The sequence below is a fragment of the Pelodiscus sinensis genome, unplaced genomic scaffold (assembly GCF_049634645.1).
Source record: "Pelodiscus sinensis isolate JC-2024 unplaced genomic scaffold, ASM4963464v1 ctg61, whole genome shotgun sequence".
Classification (NCBI taxonomy): Eukaryota; Metazoa; Chordata; order Testudines; family Trionychidae; genus Pelodiscus; species Pelodiscus sinensis.
This window is the reverse complement of record NW_027465843.1, coordinates 52,142-74,338: the sequence shown is the minus strand read 5'-3', so window position 1 is coordinate 74,338 and position 22,197 is coordinate 52,142. Positions and strand designations below refer to the sequence as shown.

The 22,197-nt window shown below is 68.6% G+C and overlaps 1 protein-coding gene across 8 annotated transcripts in view; it reads left to right on the top strand.

The window, feature by feature from the left end:
- SHANK3 (SH3 and multiple ankyrin repeat domains 3) overlaps window positions 1-22,197 on the top strand; it is a 708,141-nt gene that overhangs the window by 637,505 nt on the left and 48,439 nt on the right. For 7 of the 8 annotated variants that reach the window (XR_012898753.1, XR_012898754.1, XM_075914851.1 and 4 more), the window contains 2 exons: window positions 5,037-5,117; window positions 9,433-9,456. Coding sequence is in view for 6 of the 8 variants with exons in the window: in XM_075914851.1 (XP_075770966.1) it covers window positions 5,037-5,117; window positions 9,433-9,456 (105 nt within the window). In the remaining 2 variants the exon portion in view is untranslated. The remainder of the gene's footprint in view (window positions 1-5,036; window positions 5,118-9,432; window positions 9,457-22,197) is intronic. The other variant, XM_075914853.1, reaches the window with a different exon arrangement.

Genomic DNA, 22,197 nt, shown 5'->3' with positions numbered 1-22,197 from the left:
CCGCGTCACCCAGAGGAAGGAAGGAAGCATTAGCATCCTGAGCCCTAACCCACTGTAACACTCACACCACCTACCCGAGGCTGGCCAGGCCGGGGCATAACGACCGGACAAGAGGGGGAAGGGTGGACGGGAGTTGGTCCTGTGTGCACAGGGCATCCAGGGACCGCTGTGATCTCTCCCAGTTGCCCCAGCTCTCAGGAGGGTTTTAAGTCCTGGGCTCTGTTGGGGGTGTTCCACGCCGAGACCTCTGGTCCTGGTGCTCTTTGTGCCAGTCCAAACCGGCTTTCTGTGGTCTCCTCGACTTTCCCAAAATACACCGGCTAGACTCTGTCCCCTTTGCTTTCCTCTGTGCTGGCCTTCGCTTGTTTTGCTTGTTATGGGCTGGCTCTGCAGATTTATTCAGTTGAACGTCTTTCTTATGGCTGGCTGGTGGATTCCAGGCCCCCCTCTTTCTTGGCCGGCAGCCGAGAGTCAGATGTGTGCTGTGGCCTTGAGCTGGCTGGAGCCAACGTCTTATCTTTGGGCCTAGCAGAAGTGTGGAGTTACCCGTTCTCTGCTCTCTTCGTTTTCGCCCCCTTGGCCTCTCGCGACCTGCAAAGGAATCCTTCATTCACTCCACACTCACGCCTTTCACACTTTCCCAAAATGCCCTGCGATATTTGCAGTAGCGTTAGCAACATTCAGTACGGGGAACGAGGAGTACAGATAGTTCGGAATGGCTTGTTAGTCCGAACTATCTAGCCCGTGCCGCGTGTAGCCGCGCGGCACGGGGGTCGCACTAGCCGGCTTTTAAAAATGGCGGCGCCGGCTTTATGCTAATGAAGCCCGGGAAATTCAAATCCCGGGCTTCATTAGCAAGTTCGGTATGCATACATTACCCCCCTAGTTCGAACTAGGGGGGTAGTGTAGACATACCCTACAGGTCTGCTTCCCCAGGGGGACCCCTGGAGGGAGAGGGCCATTGGGGTGTGACAACGGGACCAGGCAGGGGGTGAACGGGACCTGGGTGGGCAGCGGAGCGTGGACAGGACTGGGCAGGGTGTGGATGGGATTGGGCGGGTGGCAGATCGTGGACAGGACCAGGACATGTGGCAGAGCGTGGGCAGGACCAGGCAGGGGGTGGCTGGGACCAGGGTGTGCAGTGGAGGGTGGACAGGGCGGGCGGCAGAGCATGGACGGGAACGGGCAGGGGGTTGATGGGATCGGGCGGGCGGCAGAGCATGGATGGGACCGGGGTGGGGGGCAGGCTGTGGACAGGACCAGGCAGGGCAGTGGAGCATGGAAGGGACCGGGCGGGGGGTGGAGAATGGACAGGACTGGGCAGGGCACAAAGCGTGGACAGGACCGGGGCAGGAAACAGAGCGTGGATGGGACAGGGGCGGGGGGCGGAGCATGGACTGGACGGGACCGAGGCAGGAAGCAAAGCGTGGACGAGACCAGGGCAGGGGACAGAGTGTGGACGGGACTGAGGCAGGCAGCGAAGCATGGATGGGACCAGGCGGGTGGTGGAGCGTGGACGGGGCTGGATGGGACTGGGACGTGTGGCAGAGCATTGATGGGACCGGGACAGGGGGCAGGCTGTGCACAGGAACGGGCTGGGGATGGATGGGATCGGGCGGGTGGCAGAGCATGGATGGGACCGGGCGGGGGGTGGACGGGATCGGGCGAGCAGCAGAGCATGGACAGGGTCGAGCGGAGGGTGGACAGGTCTGGGGCAGGGGTGGACAGAATCGAACGGGCAGCAGAATGTGGATGGGACTGGGGCGGGGGATACAGCATGGACGGGACCAGGCGGGGAGCGGGCGGTGGCGTGCGGACGGGACCGGGCGAGCGGGGGTGGGGGACAGACTGTGGATGGGACCGTGGCGGCGGCGGGGCAGGGAGCAGACCGTGGACGGGACCGGGGCGGCGGCGGGGTGGGGAGCAGACCGTGGATGGGACCGGGGCAGCGGCGGGGCGGGGAGAGGACCGTGGACGGGACCGGGCCAGCGGGGGCGGGGAGCAGACCATGAATGGGCCCGGGGTGGTGGCGGGGCGGGGAGCAGACCGTGGATGGGATCAGGCGGGCGGTGGCGTGCGGACGGGACTGGGCGAGCGGGGGCGGGGAGCAGACCATGGACGGGCCCGGGGCGGCGGTGGGGAGCAGACCGTAGACGGGACCAGGCAAGGATCAGGCGCGCGGTGGCGTGCGGACGGGACCGGGCGAGCGGGGCCGGGGGGCAGACCGTGGACGGGACCAGGCAGGGATCAGGTGGGCGGTGGCGTGAGGATGGGACCGGGCGAGCAGGGCCGGGGGACAGACCGTGGATGGGACCAGGGCGGCGGCGGGGCGGGGAGCAGACCGTGGACGGGACCAGGCGGGCGGTGGTGTGCGGACAAGACCCGGCGAGCGGGGGCTGGGGGCAGACCGTGGACGGGACCAGGGCGGCGGCGGGGCGGGGAGCAGACCGTGGACGGGACCGGGGCGGCGGCGGGGCGGGGAGCAGACCGTGGACGGGACCGGGGCGGCGGCGGGGTGGGGAGCAGACCGTGGATGGGACCGGGGCAGCGGCGGGGCGGGGAGCAGACCATGGACGGGACCAGGGCGGCGGCGGGGCGGGGAGCAGACCGTGGACGGGACCGGGGCAGCGGCGGGGCGGGGAGCAGACCGTGGACGGGACCAGGGCGGCGGCGGGGCGGGGAGCAGACCGTGGACGGGCCCGGGGCAGCGGCGGGGCGGGGAGCAGACCATGGACGGGACCAGGTGGGCGTTGGCGTGCGGACGAGACCTGGTGAGCGGGGGCGGGGAGCAGACCGTGGACGGGACCAGGCGGGCGGTGGCGTGCGGACGAGACCTGGCGAGCGGGGGCGGGGGGCAGACCGTGGACGGGACCGGGGCGGCGGCGGGGCGGGGAGCAGACCATGGACGAGACCCGGCGAGCGGGGGCGGGGGGCAGACCGTGGACGGGACCGGGGCGGCGGCGGGGTGGGGAGCAGACCATGGACGAGACCCGGCGAGCGGGGGCGGGGAGCAGACCGTGGACGGGACCGGGGCGGCGGCGGGGCGGGGAGCAGACCGTGGACGGGACCGGGGCGGCGGCGGGGCGGGGGGCAGACCGTGGACGGGACCGGGGCGGCGGCGGGGCGGGGGGCAGACCGTGGACGGGACCGGGGCGGCGGCGGGGCGGGGGGCAGACCGTGGACGGGACCGGGGCGGCGGCGGGGCGGGGAGCAGACCGTGGACGGGACCGGGGCGGCGGCGGGGCGGGGGGCAGACCGTGGACGGGACCGGGGCGGCGGCGGGGCGGGGGGCAGACCGTGGACGGGACCGGGGCGGCGGCGGGGCGGGGAGCAGACCGTGGACGGGACCGGGGCGGCGGCGGGGCGGGGAGCAGACCGTGGACGGGACCGGGGCGGCGGCGGGGCGGGGAGCAGACCGTGGACGGGACCGGGGCGGCGGCGGGGCGGGGAGCAGACCCTGGACGGGACCGGGGCGGCGGCGGGGCGGGGAGCAGACCGTGGACGGGACCGGGGCGGCGGCGGGGCGGGGGGCAGACCGTGGACGGGACCGGGGCGGCGGCGGGGCGGGGGGCAGACCGTGGACGGGACCGGGGCGGCGGCGGGGCGGGGGGCAGACCGTGGACGGGACCGGGGCGGCGGCGGGGCGGGGGGCAGACCGTGGACGGGACCGGGGCGGCGGCGGGGCGGGGAGCAGACCGTGGACGGGACCGGGGCGGCGGCGGGGCGGGGAGCAGACCGTGGACGGGACCGGGGCGGCGGCGGGGCGGGGAGCAGACCGTGGACGGGACCGGGGCGGCGGCGGGGCGTGCGCGAGGCGGCCCGGCGTGCGGGGCTGTTCCCGTGGGGAGCGTGGCTGGGCGCCAGGCGCCGAGGAGAGGCAAGGCACGAGGAGAGGGGGAGGGAGGGAGCTCTGCGCTGACACTAAGAGCTGTAATTACACTGTCACCGCTCGAGAGCAGCGTCGTGGGAAAGCCAGCGCTGGGATCTCTGCCGGGGCCGCTTCCTCCTGCTCTTCCCGCGCCTCCGGCCCCTGCCCTGGCCAGGCGCCCGGGGAACCCGCCTCGGGCTGGCCGCGGCTCCGGGGAGCTGCACCCCCGTTCCTCGCCGAGGCAGCGTGCGGCGGCGCCGGGCTCTGGCTCCCGCCCGGCAGGCCCGGCAGACTCGGCTCCAATCGCCCGGGGGCTGGGGCAGGGCCGGCGCCCCCCGCCCCCCGCCCAGCTGTGCCTGGGCCACCCCTCGCCCGGGCCCCGGCTCCCTGCCGAAGGGAGGCCTGTGTGGGAACAGCCTGAATCCGCCCGTTGGGGTCTCTGATGCAGGCGGCTCAGCACCAGCCTGAAGCGCTGGTTCCCATGGCAACGCCTGAGCGTTGAATCCTGCATTGTTCCAGCCGCGCCGCGCCGAGCCGCGAGGAGGAGGCACCTGAAGTGAAGAGGAAAAGCCTTCAGCTGGTCTCCGCTCCCGGCCCGGGCCATGGCGCCTCTCCCTGGCAGAGCCGTCGGCGGGCCCGGCTAGCACGCCCCTCGCCACTGCCCATGGGGCTTGCCAGCTGCGCCACGTGGGCCTCCGCTAGGCACAGAGCCGGCTGCCCCCAGCCCTTCCCCGGAGCCCTGACTCCCCAGCCGGGCCTGGATCCCGCCTGAGGCCCCCGGAGCCGACCGCCTGCCCCCCCGCGCCCTGCGCCCATGGCATGCCCGGCGGGGACGCCGCCTCTTTGCCGAGTCACACGGGCAGGGGGACTCTGAGAGGCGCTCGCCGCCTGGCGTCTCCTGGCCCTTCGGGGGCGCTGCCCGGGGCCATGGCGTGGACTCCCGCATGCTGAGGGGCCGCAGAGCTGCGCGGGCCGGGGCACCCTGCCACGGGGACCATGAAGAAGTTTGCTTCCACGCGCAGCCTGAACAAGATCCTGCAGCAGTGCGACTCCTCGTCCCGCGAGTACGAGGAGATCCAGGCCGTGGAGAAGAAGTGGCACCTGCACCTGGCCACTCCCCGCAAGCTGCTGGACAGGAAGTGCAAACTGCCGTCTCTCTTCCTTTCAGCCCCGCCGCCGCCCAAGCGCGCCCCCAGCACCACCCTGACGCTGCGCTCCAAGTCCATGACGGCCGAGCTGGAGGAGCTGGGTAAGCACGGCGTGGGCAGCCGCGGGGGGGGGGAACGCGCCCGCAGGAAGCCCCGCCCCACACACGCTTCCCGGGGGCACAGGTGGGAGGGCGGGGGCGCACACGCCGCGCCCGGAACTTCCTGCAGCCTTGGCCCCGCGCAGACACGGCCCGCAGGAGCAGGAGCCCTGCGCAGAACCGCCCATGCCCCGCGGGCCCCCGCACGCGCCCCCCGGCACCCCACCCCCTGCGGCGGACCAGCGTCTTCTGCCTCCTGCCGTCGCTCCGCGGAGCCCAGTGTCCGGGGACGCCACGGGCCCCTCCCCGCCCGCTGCCAGGTGTGGGTCCACGGAGCCCCCTCCCCCCACTGCCCAGGGACGCCACAGCCCCCTCCCTGCCCGCTGCCAGGTGTGGGTCCACGGAGCCCCCTCCCCCCACTGCCCAGGGACGCCGCGGGACCCCTCCCTGCCTGCTCCCAGGTGTGGGTCCACAGACCCCTCTCCCCCCACTTCCCAGGGCACCACAGGCCCCCCTCCCCGCCTGCTCCCAGGTGTGGGTACACAGAGCCCCCTCCCCCCACTTTCAGGGGACACGGGGGGCCCCTCCCCACCTGCTCCCAGGTGTCGATCCACTTCCTGGGGACACCACAGGTCTCCCCTTGCAGGTGCACCAGGGAGCCGGTACAATCCGCACCCCCCAGAGCCTCCATGTACACTTCCACACACGGCACCGCCTGCGGGCACAACGGTCCCTGCTCCGCGCCAGCGTCTGCCCCACCCCACCCCATCCCAACCCCCGCGCACCCACCTGCGGGCACAAGGGTCCCTGCTCCGGGCCAGCGTCTGGCCCCACCCCACCCCCCGCGCACCCACCTGCGGGCACAAGGGTCCCTGCTCCGCGCCAGCGTCTCCCCCACCCCACCCCCCGCGCACCCACCTACGGGCACAACGGTCCCTGCTCCACGCCAGCGTCTCCCCCACCCCATCCCATCCCACCCCCCGTGCACCCACCTGCGGGCACAACGGTCCCTGCTCCGCACCAGCGTCTGCCCCCACCCCACCCCCCGCGCACCCACCTGCGGGCACAAGGATCCCTGCTCCGCGCCAGCGTCTGCCCCACCCCGCCCCACCCCACCCCACCCCACCCCCTGCGCACCCGCCTGCGGGCACAACGGTCCCTGCTCCGCGCCAGCGTCTGCCCCACCCCACCCCACCCCGCCCCCAGCGCACCCACCTGCGGGCACAACGTTCCCTGCTCCGGGCCAGCGTCTGTCCCCACCCCACCCCATCCCACCCCCCGCGCACCCACCTGCGGGCACAAGGATCCCTGCTCCGCGCCAGCGTCTGCCCCACCCCACCCCACCCCCCGTGCACCCACCTGCGGGCACAACGGTCCCTGCTCCGGGCCAGCGTCTGTCCTCACCCCACCCCCTGCGCACCCACCTGCGGGCACAAGGGTCCCTGCTCCGGGCCAGCGTCTGCCTGCGGGGTGCACAAGGGTCCCTGCTCCGGGCCAGCGTCTGCCTGCGGGGTGCACAAGGGTCCCTGCTCCGGGCCAGCGTCTGCCTGTGGGGTGCACCGTCGGGGTGCACAAGGGTCCCTGCTCCAGGCCAGCGTCTGCCTGCGGGGTGCACAAGGGTCCCTGCTCCAGGCCAGCGTCTGCCTGCAGGGTGCACCGTCGGGGTGCACAAGGGTCCCTGCTCCGGGCCAGCGTCTGCCTGCGGGGTGCACAAGGGTCCCTGCTCCGGGCCAGCGTCTGCCTGCGGGGTGCACAAGGGTCCCTGCTCCAGGCCAGCGTCTGCCTGCGGGGTGCACCGTCGGTGGGCACAAGGGTCCCTGCTCCAGGCCAGCGTCTGCCTGTGGGGTGCACCGTCGGTGGGCACAAGGGTCCCTGCTCCGGGCCAGCGTCTGCCTGCGGGGTGCACAAGGGTCCCTGCTCTGGGCCAGCGTCTGCCTGCGGGGTGCACAAGGGTCCCTGCTCCGGGCCAGCGTCTGCCTGCGGGGTGCACAAGGGTCCCTGCTCTGGGCCAGCGTCTGCCTGTGGGGTGCACAAGGGTCCCTGCTCTGGGCCAGCGTCTGCCTGTGGGGTGCACCGTCGGGGTGCACAAGGGTCCCTGCTCCGGGCCAGCGTCTGCCTGCGGGGTGCACAAGGGTCCCTGCTCCAGGCCAGCGTCTGCCTGCGGGGTGCACCGTCGGTGGGCACAAGGGTCCCTGCTCCGGGCCAGCGTCTGCCTGCGGGGTGCACCGTCGGTGGGCGAGCAGCCGGAGCCTGGCGCTGGCTTGGCTCCTGGCCCCAGAGGCAGTGAGGGGTCCTTGCCCGCAGCCCGGCTCTGGCGTGGCCGTGTCGCATGCTTGTGCACTGTCAGGCTGCGGGAAGCGACCCTGCCTGGCCCGGCCTTGAGCGCTGAAGTGCAGCTGCACCCCCCAGGCTGCCTCTCCGAGCATCGCCCAGCGAGGAGACCCGGGGGCAGGGTCTCGCTGCCCCCACCCGCCCTCCAGCCTGGCCCCAGTGCCCACGGAACAGGACTGGGGAGTCCCCGGGCTCCTGAGGCTTGTGCCCAGGTTCCCCCCACTGGGCTGGGGGGCAGGAGCAGCCAGGTACTGACCTCTGGTCCCCGACTGCTCGCCCCAGGGAGAGCCGGCGCCCTGGCCCCTCCCCCGCCAGTAGGGTGAGTCTGTGACCAGTGGGGCCCAGCTGGCCCGTGAGGCCGTGGCCAGCGCTGGCTCCTCAGAGGCTGGCACATCCCTTGCCTCGCACGGAGCTGGGGCCAGGCCGGCCTGGCACTCGTGCGGGGTGAGCGTGCGAGCATCCCTGACACGGGTGCAAGGGCGGTGGTGCCGGTCCTCGCGTGGCAGACAGAGTCCCCAGGACGGCAGGGACTGTCTCTGCCTCAGTTTCCTTAGCAGGCGGGATGTGCTGGGGTGAGTGGGGGCAGTTAGTGGCTGGTCCCTCCCCAGAGTGCGGGGAGCTGGCCACACAGCAGATGGCCAATGTCGGGGGGGAAGGGGCTGTGCATTGCGGGGAGGGGGGGGATCTGTGGGGCTCCCTGCAGTGTGATTAGCAGTGAGCCCTTCCCCCAGGGGGAGAACAGCTGCTGCCTGCCCCCTCCTCTCCCGGGCCGGGGTTAGGGCCGGTCTCTGCCCCTCCCTTTCCCCTCCCAGTCTCTGCCCCCTCTTCTCCCGGGCCGGGGTTAGGGCCGGTCTCTGCCCCTCCCTTTCCCCTCCCAGTCTCTGCCCCTCCCTTTCCCCTCCCAGTCTCTGCCCCTCCCTTTCCCCTCCCGGTCTCTGCCCCTCCCTTTCCCCTCCCAGGGTATGTCTACACTACCCCGCTAGTTCGAACTAGGAGGGTAATGTAGGCATACCGCACTTGCAAATGAAGCCTGGGATTTGAATTTCCCGGGCTTCATTTTTAAATGCCGGCAGTTTGAACCCCGTGCCGTGCGGCTGCACGCGGCTACACGCGGCACGGAGTAGGTAGTTCGGACTAGGCTTCCTCCTCGTGGAATGAGGAGTAACGGTACTTTGGAATAGGAAGCCTAATCCGAACTAGTTACTCCGTGCTGCGTGTAGCCACGTGTAGCCGCGGGCACGGGGTTCGAACTGCCGGCATTTAAAAATGGCACCGGCCGGCTTCATGCAAATGAAGCCCGGGAAATTCAAATCTTTCCCCTCCCAGTCTCTGCCCCCTCCTCTCCCGGGACAGGGTTAGGGGCCGGTTTCTGCCCCTCCCTTTCTCCTTCCAGTCTCTGCCCCCACCTCTCCTGGGGGAGCATGGGGCCGGTCTTTGCCCCCATTTGCCTTGAGGGGTTAGGGGCCGGTCTCACCGCACAGTCCAGAGCCCGAGCTGCATGCCCCTGGGGGTTGCACCTGCCGGGCCCCTCGTGGGTTCGGTGGCTGCTCCACGTCAGCCCGGTGCAGACAAGCGGATCCCCCAGGCCTCCCCGTGGCTGGGGCTGCTGAAGCCTTGCCTGGGCTGTGCTGCTCCGGGTGAGCCGCGGGACCTTTCTGGAGTTTGCAGGACGGCAGGGACTCAGCAGGCCATGTCCCATTGGCGGGTGGCACGCAGAGTCGGCCTGGCCACGTGTCCTGTCGTGGGCAGTGGCAGCGCCACGCCGTGGCCTCCCGCGCCTGCTGAGGGTGCCACGACCTCCATTTTGCCTCCCGAGGCAGGAAAGCGTGGGCTGGACCTGGCTGTCCAGCCCTGGCTCCCGGCAGCGACCAGCCCCCGTGGCGAGCCGTTGGGCGCGTGGCGCAGGCGCAGGGAGGGCAGCTGGCGAGCAGAGGGCAGGGGCCGGCGGTGTGCATGCCATTCATGTCTTTTGTCTCTTCGTTCCAAGCCTCGATGCGGAGGAGAAAAGGGGGTGAGTGAATCTGTCTGGCTGGGGGGCTCTCCCCATCCCTGCCGAGCTCCAAGAGACCCCTCACGGGCCCCCATTCAGGGCTAACCGCCCCCAGGAAAGCGCAGCTTTCAGCAGGGCTCCGGCTCTATGCCTGACGCCGAGCCGCACACAGCTGCAGAGAGCTCCCTTTGGCACCCGGATTCCCAGAGCCCAGGCCCTGCTCCTTGCCTGCCTGTGTCATTCACACCGCGCAGCTGGAGGTGCGGCCGGCAAGCCACTGTCGTCTTACATTACATCCCATCCCGCGAGAACTGGGCGTCAGCCAATGACATTCGTAGGCAGCAAGTTCAATACAAACCAAAGGACGGGTTGTTTCAGCCAGCGCACTGTCAACCTGTGGAACTCCTTGCCAGAGGATGTGGTGAAGGCCAGGACTTTAACAGGGTTTGGAAAAGAGCTGGGTAGATTCCTGGAGCTTAGGTCCATCAGTGGCTCTGAGCCAGGATGGTGTCCCTGGCCTCTGTGTGTCAGACCCTGGGAAAGGGTGATGGGTCGGCTCCCTTGGTGCTTCCCTGTTGTGTTCACCCACTCCGGGGCACCCGGAACTGGCCACTGTGGGCAGGCAGGACCCTGGGCTGGATGGGTCTTTGGTCTGCCCCCGTCTGATGTTCTTATGACTCTGAGGGGCCAAGGGGCGTGCAGGGAACGGGGCCCTTTAAGGGGGCTCTGGATAGGAAATGGGGCCATTGAAGTTCCGTTTCCTAGTGTTCAGCGCGGTCTGCTGGGGATTGTGTGTCCAGGCAGACGGTGAGAGCCCGGCTCCTGGCGCTGCCCCGTAGCATTCTGTGCTGTGGGGCATGCGCTTTCCTGGCTCACGGCTGGCACCACAAGGTGCTGGAAGTGCCCGCTGTCCCCGCCCATGGCCGTGGCACTGCTGAGCTCCGGGTCGGTGGAAGTGCCCGCTGTCCCCGCCCACGGCCGTGGCACCTCTGAGCTCCGGGTCAGTGGAAGTGCCCGCTGTCCCCGCCCCCGGCCATGGCACCTCTGAGCTCCGGGTCGGTGGAAGTGCCCGCTGTCCCCGCCCCCGGCCATGGCACCTCTGAGCTCCGGGTCGGTGGAAGTGCCCACTCTCCCCGCCCCCGGCCATGGCACCTCTGAGCTCCGGGTCGGTGGAAGTGCCCACTCTCCCCGCCCCCGGCCATGGCACCTCTGAGCTCCGGGTCGGTGGAAGTGCCCACTCTCCCCGCCCCCGGCCATGGCACCTCTGAGCTCCGGGTCGGTGGAAGTGCCCGCTCTCCCCGCCCACGGCCGTGGCACCTCTGAGCTCCGGGTCGGTGGAAGTGCCCGCTGTCCCCGCCCATGGCCGTGGCACTGCTGAGCTCCGGGTCGGTGGAAGTGCCCGCTCTCCCCGCCCACGGCCGTGGCACTGCTGAGCTCCGGGTCGGTGGAAGTGCCCACTCTCCCCGCCCATGGCCGTGGCACCTCTGAGCTCCGGGTCGGTGGAAGTGCCCGCTGTCCCCGCCCCTGGCCATGGCACCTCTGAGCTCCGGGTCGGTGGAAGTGCCCGCTGTCCCCGCCCATGGCCGTGGCACTGCTGAGCTCCGGGTCGGTGGAAGTGCCCGCTGTCCCCGCCCCCGGCCATGGCACCTCTGAGCTCCGGGTCGGTGGAAGTGCCCGCTGTCCCCGCCCCCGGCCATGGCACCTCTGAGCTCCGGGTCGGTGGAAGTGCCCACTCTCCCCGCCCCCGGCCATGGCACCTCTGAGCTCCGGGTCGGTGGAAGTGCCCGCTGTCCCCGCCCACGGCCGTGGCACCGCTGAGCTCCGGGTCGGTGGAAGTGCCCGCTGTCCCCGCCCACGGCCGTGGCACTGCTGAGCTCCGGGTCGGTGGAAGTGCCCGCTGTCCCCGCCCATGGCCGTGGCACCTCTGAGCTCCGGGTTGGTGGAAGTGCCCGCTCTCCCTGCCCACGGCCGTGGCACCTCTGAGCTCCGGGTCGGTGGAAGTGTCCGCTCTCCCCGCCCACGGCCGTGACATCGCTGAGCTCCGGGTCGGTGGAAGTGCCCGCTCTCCCCGCCCATGGCCGTGGCACCTCTGAGCTCCGGGTCGGTGGAAGTGCCCGCTCTCCCCGCCCACGGCCGTGGCACCGCTGAGCTGTAAGGGTATGTCTACACTACCCCCCTAGTTCGAACTATCGGGGGTAATGTAGTCATCCGCACTTGCAAATGAAGCCCGGGATTTGAGTTTCCCAGGCTTCATTTGCATGAAGCCGGCCGGCGCCATTTTTAAATGCCAGCTAGTTCGGACTGCGTGCCACGCGGCTACACGCGGCTACACGCGGCTACACGCGGCATGAACTAGCTAGTTCGGATTAGGCTTCCTATCCGAACTAGCTGTACACCTCGTGGAACAAGGAAGCCTAATCCGAACTAGCCAGCATTTAAAAATGGCGCCGGCTGGCTTCATGCAAATGAAGCCCGGAAAATTGAAATCCCAGGCTTCATTTGCAACTCCGTATGACTACATTACCACCCTAGTTCGAACTAGCGGGGTAGTGTAGACAGACCCTAAGCTATTACTGGAGGATTGAAGAGAGAATATGACGCTTCCTGGCACCAGCCCCTCGCTGCCCCTGCCCTTAACACAAGGGAACCTCCCCTGGTCCTGATGGGCCCTGAAGCCACTGGCCCTGGGCCTCACAGACACTCTCCTCCCAGCCCACCTCATGCAGCACAGGCTGGCACCGTTCAGCCCCACCTTGGGAGAGTGTTTACCCGCCGTCCCCTCCTGCAGGGCTCTGCAGCCCAGTCTCAGAGCAGAGCTGGGAGCTAGAGGAGAGGTCCCAGAGCCTGGGGACCCCCGTGAACCTGGTGTACCCTGTGCCCTTGGCCACATGGCAGCAAGAGGCCCCTGGTCCGTGGGCCCGAGCCAGGCCTGGTGTCTGCTTTCCCCATGGGAGTGCTCGGGGCCTAGCAGGGCACGTTCCCAGCTCTAGCCCAGCCTCCCCTGCTGTCTGCCTGGACTGCGCCAACCCAAACCCAGGGCTGGGCACGTTGCCTGGCAGGCACAGCGGGGAGCCTGGCAGACTGGATGGTCTGTACGGTGCTCGGCCCGGCCAGGGACTGGACTCAGTGCCTCTTGGGGCGCCCCGGCCATGTGAGTCTCTGCCCCCTCGGGCTGTACCCGGCCCTCCGGCAGCGAATCACTCTGGCAGCTGAGATGGATCTGGCTCCTGGGCCTGTGTGACGGACCGGGCTGGTCTGGGCACAGTTGAGGGCGTCCGCTCAGGGCGAATTGCTCAACCTCGGGGCTCCTTACAGCCCCCTGACTGGCGACCTCTCCACACAGGCCACAAACCAGTCCCACAGAGCGCTTCAGCAGCCTGCCTGAAGCCTCCCGAGCAAAACCCCTCCGACACCCCAGCAATATCCGTGCCCCCGATGGCCCCGGGCCTCATACACCGGTGGGGGGTCCTAGCACCCAATCCCACCTACCCCGAACAAGTTCTGTCCGGTTCCAAGAAACCAGCCACAGATCCCTGGTCAATTTACCCTCTGGATCTTACCCACAAATCACGCTGGGCCAATCCTTTAGCATCGAACATCTAAAGGTTTATTATCACGAGAAAGAAAAGCATGAGAGTAAGGTTGTTAAAGGATAGTACGTTACATGCATCGAATCTCCCAGTTCTTGGTGCAGGCTCTAGCAGAGATGTTGCAGCTGCTGGTTTAAAAGTCCTTGTTGCACATCCCAGGATCAGGATGGGTTCACAGGTCTTCCTGGCTCTTCGATCCCTGCAGTGCTGCCTCTGGGATGAAGTGCTGAGCTGAGTACCAAGATGGAGTCAGCCACATGGCATCTTTATACCTCCTTCCTGGCCTCTTCTTGGCCGCAGCAGGTCACCTGGCCAGCGGCCTATCCTGTCCCCAGCCTTGCTCCCCGGGGCAGTGCTCTGACCTAGAGGTGATACTGTGGCCAGCATGACAGGCGTTGCAAAAGGCCATGCCATGGGGTGCGGTAGCTCCCTGCTGGCACAGTCCGGAACATCGCCCGACCCACACACCCCCTGGGGCCGGGGCCTGGGCCTTTTCCACGCGCAGTGCAGGTTCTGGGCCATGGCTGCGAGCAGCTCTCAGGCAGCCGGGCAGAATAGCTCTGCTGCGAAGGCTGCTGGGCTGTCCAGGGCCCCGTGACACAGGCGCTTGCTGGGCTGTGAGGCTTTGCCAGGGTCTCTGATTTTCCCCATCTTGGCGCAAACCCAGCTGGGCTTGTCGTGTGGAGCGTGGCACAATCTGCTGCCTCAGTGCTCTGTGGCCCGCGGCTGCTCTCCCTGGTTCCCCAGGACCCCCGGGGAGGCCCGTGTCCACTCCGCTCGGGCTCCCCTGGCACCGGCGCCCCAAGATTTCCATGGTGCTGTCCGAAGGGGACTGGTTCCGGCGCCCTGTGGAGCAAGGGCCACCAGGAGCTTCCGGAGGTCACCTGAACTGTGGTGCTGGCCTGCTTTGGGCAGGGGGCAGGACTCGGCTCCTGAGGTCTCTTCCCAGCCTTGGATTCTCGGATTCTGGCAGAGCCTCAGGCTGCCAGGTGGATGCGCTAAGTGCAACAGCCCCTCAGGGGCCCCACGGAGGGGTGATAGCCACGTGGCCCTGCACCAGACACCCCCCCGCAGTGGGTTGAGTGTCTCCATCGCCCGCGGCCCCGCCCTCACCGGCCGAGACAGCAGCCAGCGGCGCCAGAGACGGGGCCTCCAGCATCAACACCCGAGAACAAGGCAAAGAAGCTCCGTCTCTGGGAGCAAAATGTACTCAGCGTCCAGCCCCGGCAGAGAGCAGCCATGTGGCCTGACGTGGCCATCAGGGCCAAGCACTTGGCTTCACCGCCGGGGGCCCAGGAAGGAATTTCTGTCTAGCCTCAGCCAGGACAGAGCTGGGGCCAGGGCAGCCTCAGATGTGGCAGACCCTGCAGCCCAGCCGTGGCGCCGGCCATGTCTGCACGGGGGTGCCCCTGCTGGCAGTCCTGGGGCTGGAGCTCAGCAGTCCGTCCCGGATGCCCCTTCCCCGACCTGGCCCTGCTCTCAGGCCAGACAGGCCCAAATCACATGGCCTGACCGGCTCTAGAGCTGCCTTGTGCTCCCTGGCCCGCAAGGAAGCATTTAAGCTGTGACAGCCCCAGCCTCAGAGCCTTCCATGAGACAGGCCAGGCTGCCCGCTCTCTCCCGCCCCTAGGCAGGGAGCAAGCAGGCATTCGGAGGGCATGCATCCAGCCTGGGGCCTGGGGCCTGCTCTCCCGCTGGTCTCCCTTCCACCTGCCTGGGCGAGGTACGTGGTGCGCGGGTCCCCAGCACAGTAGCAGAGGGCTGTGTTGCCTCCAGCTATTCCTGTCCCCCCATCCCTCCAGGTCCCTCCACTGGGACCCTTCTCATGAGCCTCTGCTTGCTCAGGAGGTGCAGGGCCTCCGGGGCTGGGGGTGTGACGGGCCGGGCAGGGTCTGGGCACCTCTGAGGGCGTCTGTTCAGGGCGAATTGCTCTAAAACCAGGGCTCCTTGCAGCCCCAGACTGGAGACCTTCCTGAACAGGCCACAGACCAGGCACACCGAGCGCTCCAGCTGCCAATCCGGCCGGCAGGAACCTCAGGAGCAAAACCCCTCAGGCGCCCCAGCTCTCCCTCTGCCACCATCAGCCCCGGGCCTAACACAGGTGAGGGGTTCTAGAACCTGATCTCACCCACCCCCAACGGGTTCTCCTGGTCCCAAAGGACCAGCCACAGGCCTCCGGTCAATTTACGCTCTGGATCTTCCCCACACGATCACGCTGGGCCCGTCCTTCAGAATCCACCATCTGAAGGTTTCTTAGCAAGAGAAAGGAAAGGGGCAGAGTGCGGCTGTGAAGGCGACTCCGTCACACGCACCAGGCCCCCAGCTCTGGGCGCAGGCTCTAGCAGAGAAGTTACAAACTGCCGGCTTAGCAGTCTCTGTGCCCATCCTGTGTCCGGAGGGGTCGGCCTCCTTCCCGCTCACCGCCCCTCGCCAGGCTGCATCGGGGATCAGCAGCAGGATTGAAGGGAAGATGGAATCCGCCTCGTGGCGCTTTCCATCCAGCCCTGGCGCCTCCCAAGCCGAGCGGGTCACATGGCCCAGTGACCCGTCCCTGTGTCCCCTGCCAGCAGCCATTAGATCCTGGCTGGTCTGCAGGTTTCCAGACGCATCCCTCGGGTGTGAATTGGCCTCTCAGAGAGCCACTGTCCCTGGAGCCGGGCTAGTGAGCACAGCCAGTCACTGGCCAGTTCTTCCTCAGGCCAGGCCCATGGCTCTCTCAGGCAGAGAACACGCAGCACCAGCCCCGAGCCCCGTCCATAGCCCCACAGACCTCCCACACGCACACGGGTAGCACACGGAGTCGTAGAACAGAAGCTTTCATGTGACACTTCACATGGCCCCTGTGTACAGACTTTGGGGCACCCCCCCCATGGGCACAGCCGTGATCTCTCTGCTCCCCTTAAAATCCAGTAACATGACGGAGCCATGGAGCAGGAGAGGGTTTTACTCTCCCTACGTATGGCCCCAAAGACAAGGGGGGTCCATGGTTGATCTGCGATCGTCAGAGCCTCAGCCAGTTCTCGAGACGCTGAAGTTCCATGTGGTGTCCCTGGGCCCGGGAGGCTGCCCCCGAGCTCTGCTCCCTCGCCACGTCACAATTCCCTGGGCCCGGGAGGCTGCCCCCCGAGCGCTGCTCCCTCGCCACGTCACAATTCCCTGGGCCCGGGAGGCTGCCCCCCGAGCTCTGCTCCCTTGCCACGTCACAATTCCCTGGGCCCGGGAGGCTGCCCCCCGAGCTCTGCTCCCTTGCCACGTCACAATTCCCTGGGCCCGGGAGGTTGCCCCCGAGCTCTGCTCCCTTGCCACGTCACAATTCCCTGGGCCCGGGAGGCTGCCCCCCGAGCGCTGCTCCCTTGCCACGTCACAATTCCCTGGGCCCAGGAGGCTGCCCCCGAGCTCTGCTCCCTCGCCACGTCACAATTCCCTGGGCCCGGGAGGTTGCCCCCCGAGCGCTGCTCCCTCGCCACGTCACAATTCCCTGAGGGTATGTCTACACTACCCTCCTAGTCCGAACTACCTAGTTCGAGCCCCGTGTAGCCACGCTGCACGGGGTTCGAACCAGCAGGGTTTTAAAAATGGCGGCTCCCCGCTTATGCAAATGAAGCCCGGGAAATTCAAATCCTGGGCTTCATTTGCAAGTGCGGTATGCCTACATTACCCTCCTAGTTCGAACTAGCGGGGTAGTGTAGACATACCCTGGGCCCGGGTGGCTGCCCCCCGAGCGCTGCTCCCTTGCCACGTCAGAATTCCTTGGGCCCGGGTGGCTCCTGCAGTTCCCAGCTGGACCCCCACTCCGTGGTGCGTGTGCGAGGCCTTTCGGCGGCCGCCAGGGATCTAGCTTGCCCAGACCGTGGAGACAGGCTCCTTGAGGGCCCTCCCTGGATCCCAGCTCGGCACAGCGTGGAGACCGCAAGCCGCCGGCCAAGCTCTGGGCCCGTTGCAGCGGATCCTGGCCCAAGGAGAGCGCTTACCGGCGCCGCACTCCGCTCCCACTGCTGCCAGGGCCCGGTTCAGGCAGCGTGAGATCTGGTTTCTAGCCTGGGCGCGGGCTTGTACCTTGTCCGACATGCAGAGCTCGGGCTGTGGCTGGCGTCCGTCTGCTCCCTGCCCGCTCGTCGTGCCCCCTCTGACTGCTCACCCCTGCGGGGGTGGCCTGGCGCGATTCTGGGGTTGGCGGCTGTGCCCATGTGAGCCCGCAGCCAGAGGTCTCCCTGCTTTCAGATGTGTCTGGCTGGGTTGGGGGGCGCGTCTCAGTGAATCGCAGCCCCAGGGCTGAGGGGCGTGGAAGGAGCTTGCATTGCCAACGGCAGAGAGCTGAGCCGCCGCCTGGCTTGCGGTGTCTTCCCCCACTGTCAGCGTCCTGCACCAGCAGGCCGGGGAGCTCAGCAGTCGGCCCTCGGGGGAGGCCTTTAGTGCAATCCACGGAGAGGCCTCAGATCCGCCCCCCTTCCCAGGCCTCTCAGCATAAGTGGTCCCTTCATTTCGGGGGGCTGCCCGAGTGGGACTGACAACACAAAGCGTCACAGTGTTGTACATGCGAAGGCCTTGGCCACGGCTCGCTGGGACGCTTTGCTCTGGGTTTGCTCAGAAGACCCAATGCTTGCCTTCCCGCCGAGCCCACTCGTCAGCCACACCCTCGCGGAGGTCGAGGGGCAAGGCGGGGCCGTACCTATCGCCCAGGATGGCCTCACCAGCGCTGCTTCGGCAGGCTTGTGAACCGGGCTGCGCGGCTCCCTGGCAACCGCCCGGCCGTCTCTCGTCTCCTGCGCCCAACCTGCTCCTCTCCCAGCCGCCCGGCCGCCTCTCGTCTCCTGCGCCCAACCCGCTCCTCTCCCAGCCGCCCGGCCGCCTCTCGTCTCCTGCCCTCATCCCGCTCCTCTCCCACCTCTGATCCACCCGGCCGCCTCTCGTCTCCTGCCCTCATCCCGCTCCTCTCCCAGCCGCCCGGCCGCCTCTCGTCTCCTGCCCTCATCCCGCTCCTCTCCCACCTCTGATCCACCCGGCCGCCTCTCGTCTCCTGCCCTCATCCCGCTCCTCTCCCACCTCTGATCCACCCGGCCGCCTCTCGTCTCCTGCGCCCAACCCACTCCTCTCCCAGCCGCCCGGCCGCCTCTCGTCTCCTGCCCTCATCCCGCTCCTCTCCCACCTCTGATCCACCCGGCCGCCTCTCGTCTCCTGCCCTCATCCCGCTCCTCTCCCACCTCTGATCCACCCGGCCGCCTCTCGTCTCCTGCCCTCATCCCGCTCCTCTCCCACCTCTGATCCACCCAGCCGCCTCTCGTCTCCTGCGCCCAACCCACTCCTCTCCCAGCCGCCCAGCCGCCTCTCGTCTCCTGCCCTCATCCCGCTCCTCTCCCAGCCGCCCGGCCGCCTCTCATCTCCTGCCCTCATCCCGCTCCTCTCCCACCTCTGATCCACCCAGCCGCCTCTCATCTCCTGCCCTCATCCCGCTCCTCTCCCACCTCTGATCCACCCAGCCGCCTCTCGTCTCCTGCGCCCAACCCACTCCTCTCCCAGCCGCCCGGCCGCCTCTCGTCTCCTGCCCTCATCCCGCTCCTCTCCCAGCCGCCCGGCCGCCTCTCATCTCCTGCCCTCATCCCGCTCCTCTCCCACCTCTGATCCACCCAGCCGCCTCTCATCTCCTGCCCTCATCCCGCTCCTCTCCCACCTCTGATCCACCCAGCCGCCTCTCGTCTCCTGCCCTCATCCCGCTCCTCTCCCACCTCTGATCCACCCAGCCGCCTCTCGTCTCCTGCGCCCAACCCACTCCTCTCCCAGCCGCCCGGCCGCCTCTCGCCTCCTGCACCCAACCCGCTCCTCTCCCAGCCGCCTGGCCGCCTCTCATCTCCTGCCCTCATCCCGCTCCTCTCCCACCTCTGATCCACCCAGCCGCCTCTCGCCTCCTGCACCCAACCCGCTCCTCTCCCACCTCTGATCCACCCAGCCGCCTCTCGTCTCCTGCGCCCAACCCGCTCCTCTCCCAGCCGCCCGGCCGCCTCTCGTCTCCTGCCCTCATCCCGCTCCTCTCCCAGCCGCCCGGCCGCCTCTCATCTCCTGCCCTCATCCCGCTCCTCTCCCACCTCTGATCCACCCAGCCGCCTCTCGCCTCCTGCACCCAACCCGCTCCTCTCCCAGCCGCCCGGCCGCCTCTCGTCTCCTGCCCTCATCCCGCTCCTCTCCCACCTCTGATCCACCCAGCCGCCTCTCGTCTCCTGCCCTCATCCCGCTCCTCTCCCACCTCTGATCCACCCAGCCGCCTCTTGTCTCCTGCGCCCAACCCACTCCTCTCCCAGCCGCCCGGCCGCCTCTCGTCTCCTGCCCTCATCCCGCTCCTCTCCCAGCCGCCCGGCCGCCTCTCATCTCCTGCCCTCATCCCGCTCCTCTCCCACCTCTGATCCACCCAGCCGCCTCTCGCCTCCTGCACCCAACCCGCTCCTCTCCCAGCCGCCCGGCCGCCTCTCGTCTCCTGCCCTCATCCCGCTCCTCTCCCACCTCTGATCCACCCAGCCGCCTCTCGTCTCCTGCCCTCATCCCGCTCCTCTCCCACCTCTGATCCACCCAGCCGCCTCTTGTCTCCTGCGCCCAACCCACTCCTCTCCCAGCCGCCCGGCCGCCTCTCGTCTCCTGCCCTCATCCCGCTCCTCTCCCAGCCGCCCGGCCGCCTCTCATCTCCTGCCCTCATCCCGCTCCTCTCCCACCTCTGATCCACCCAGCCGCCTCTCGCCTCCTGCACCCAACCCGCTCCTCTCCCAGCCGCCCGGCCGCCTCTCGTCTCCTGCCCTCATCCCGCTCCTCTCCCAGCCGCCCGGCCGCCTCTCGTCTCCTGCCCTCATCCCGCTCCTCTCCCAGCCGCCCGGCCGCCTCTCGTCTCCTGCCCTCATCCCGCTCCTCTCCCAGCCGCCCGGCCGCCTCTCATCTCCTGCCCTCATCCCGCTCCTCTCCCACCTCTGATCCACCCAGCCGCCTCTCGCCTCCTGCACCCAACCCGCTCCTCTCCCAGCCGCCCGGCCGCCTCTCGTCTCCTGCCCTCATCCCGCTCCTCTCCCACCTCTGATCCACCCGGCCGCCTCTCACCTCCTGCGCCCAACCCACTCCTCTCCCAGCCGCCCGGCCGCTTCTCGTCTCCTGCACCCAACCCGCTCCTCTCCCAGCCGCCCGGCCGCCTCTCGTCTCCTGCCCTCATCCCGCTCCTCTCCCACCTCTGATCCACCCAGCCGCCTCTCGTCTCCTGCACCCAACCCGCTCCTCCCCCAGCCGCCCGGCCGCCTCTCGTCTCCTGCCCTCATCCCGCTCCTCTCCCACCTCTGATCCACCCGGCCGCCTCTCGCCTCCTGCGCCCATCCCGCTCCTCTCCCAGCCGCCCGGCCGCTTCTCGTCTCCTGCGCCCAACCCGCTCCTCTCCCAGCCGCCCGGCCGCCTCTCATCTCCTGCCCTCATCCCGCTCCTCTCCCACCTCTGATCCACCCGGCCGCCTCTCACCTCCTGCGCCCATCCCGCTCCTCTCCCAGCCGCCCGGCCGCTTCTCGTCTCCTGCGCCCAACCCGCTCCTCCCCCAGCCGCCCGGCCGCCTCTCGTCTCCTGCCCTCATCCCGCTCCTCTCCCACCTCTGATCCACCCAGCCGCCTCTCGTCTCCTGCACCCAACCCGCTCCTCTCCCAGCCGCCCGGCCGCCTCTCGTCTCCTGCCCTCATCCCGCTCCTCTCCCACCTCTGATCCACCCGGCCGCCTCTCGTCTCCTGTGCCCACCCCCTGCCTCTCCCACCTCCGATCCGTCCGTCCGCCTCTCGTTTCCTGTGCCCACCCTGTGCCTCTCCCACCTCCGATCCGCCCAGCCGCCTCTCGTCTCCTGCCCCTAACCTGCGCCTCTCCCACCTCCCATCTGCCTGGCCGCCTCTCGTGTCCTGCCCCTAACCTGCACCTCTCCCACCTCCCTGCTGCCATGCCGCCCCTCGTCTCCTGTGCCCACCCCGTGCCTCTCCCACCTCTGATCCACCCGTCTGCCTCTCGTCTCCTGCCCCTAACCTGCGCCTCTCCCACCTCCAATCTGCCCAGCCGCCTCTCGCCTCCTGCCCCTAACCTGCGCCTCTCCCACCTCCGATCCGCCTGGCCGCCTCTCGTCTCCTGCCCCTAACCTGCGCCTCTCCCACCTCCGATCCACCTGGCCGCCTCTCATCTCCTGCGCCTAACCTGCGCCTCTCCCACCTCCGATCCGCCTGGCCGCCTCTCGTCTCCTGCCCCTAACCTGCGCCTCTCCCACCTCCGATCCGCCTGGCCGCCTCTCATCTCCTGCGCCTAACCTGCGCCTCTCCCACCTCCCTGCTGCCAGGCCGCCCCTCATCTCCTGCGCCCAACCCGCTCCTCTCCCAGCCGCCCAACCTGCCTCTCATCTCCTGCCCCCATCCCGCTCCTCTCCCACCTCTGATCCACCCAGCCACCTCTCGTCTCCTGCACTCAACCTGCGCCTCTCCCACCTCCCCGAAGCCGGGCCACCTCGTCTCCTGCGCCCACCCCGTGCCTCTCCCATCTCCGAGCCACCCGGCCGCCTCTCGTCTCCTGCGCTCAACCCGCTCCTCTTCCACCACCCGGCCGCTTCTTGTCTCCTGCACCCAACCCGCTCCTCTCCCATCTCGCAGCATAGATGCTGCCTGGCTGAATCCGGGGGGACAAGCCTGCGCTAGTCAGGTACAGCAGGGTCTGCCGAAGCAACTTACCTGGCAAAATGGAAGCATTTCTTTGACCAGGCCTAGAGTGGAACGTCCCCAGCCCAGTTGTCTCTGCAGCCCCACCCTGGATAACCAGCTTCAGTTAAAGCACCAAGGTCTTGCCTTCTCCTTGATGAGCACACAGCCAACTTGTGGAACTCCTTGCCAGAGGACATTGTAAAGACCAGAACTTTAACAGAGTTCAAAAAAGGACTAGATAGATTCAAGGAGGTGAGGTCCATCAATACTTATTAGCCAGGACGGATTGGGGTGCCCCTAGTCTCGGTTTGTCAGAGGCCTGAAATGGGCGATGGGGAGGAATCACGTGAGGATTCCCTGTTGTCTTCACTCCCTCTGGGGCACCTGGCACTGGCCACTGTGAGCAGACAGGACATTGGGCTGGATGGGCCTTTGCGCTGACCCAGGGTGGCCGCTCTGACGTAGGGCACATCCAAGAGACCTAGCTGCGT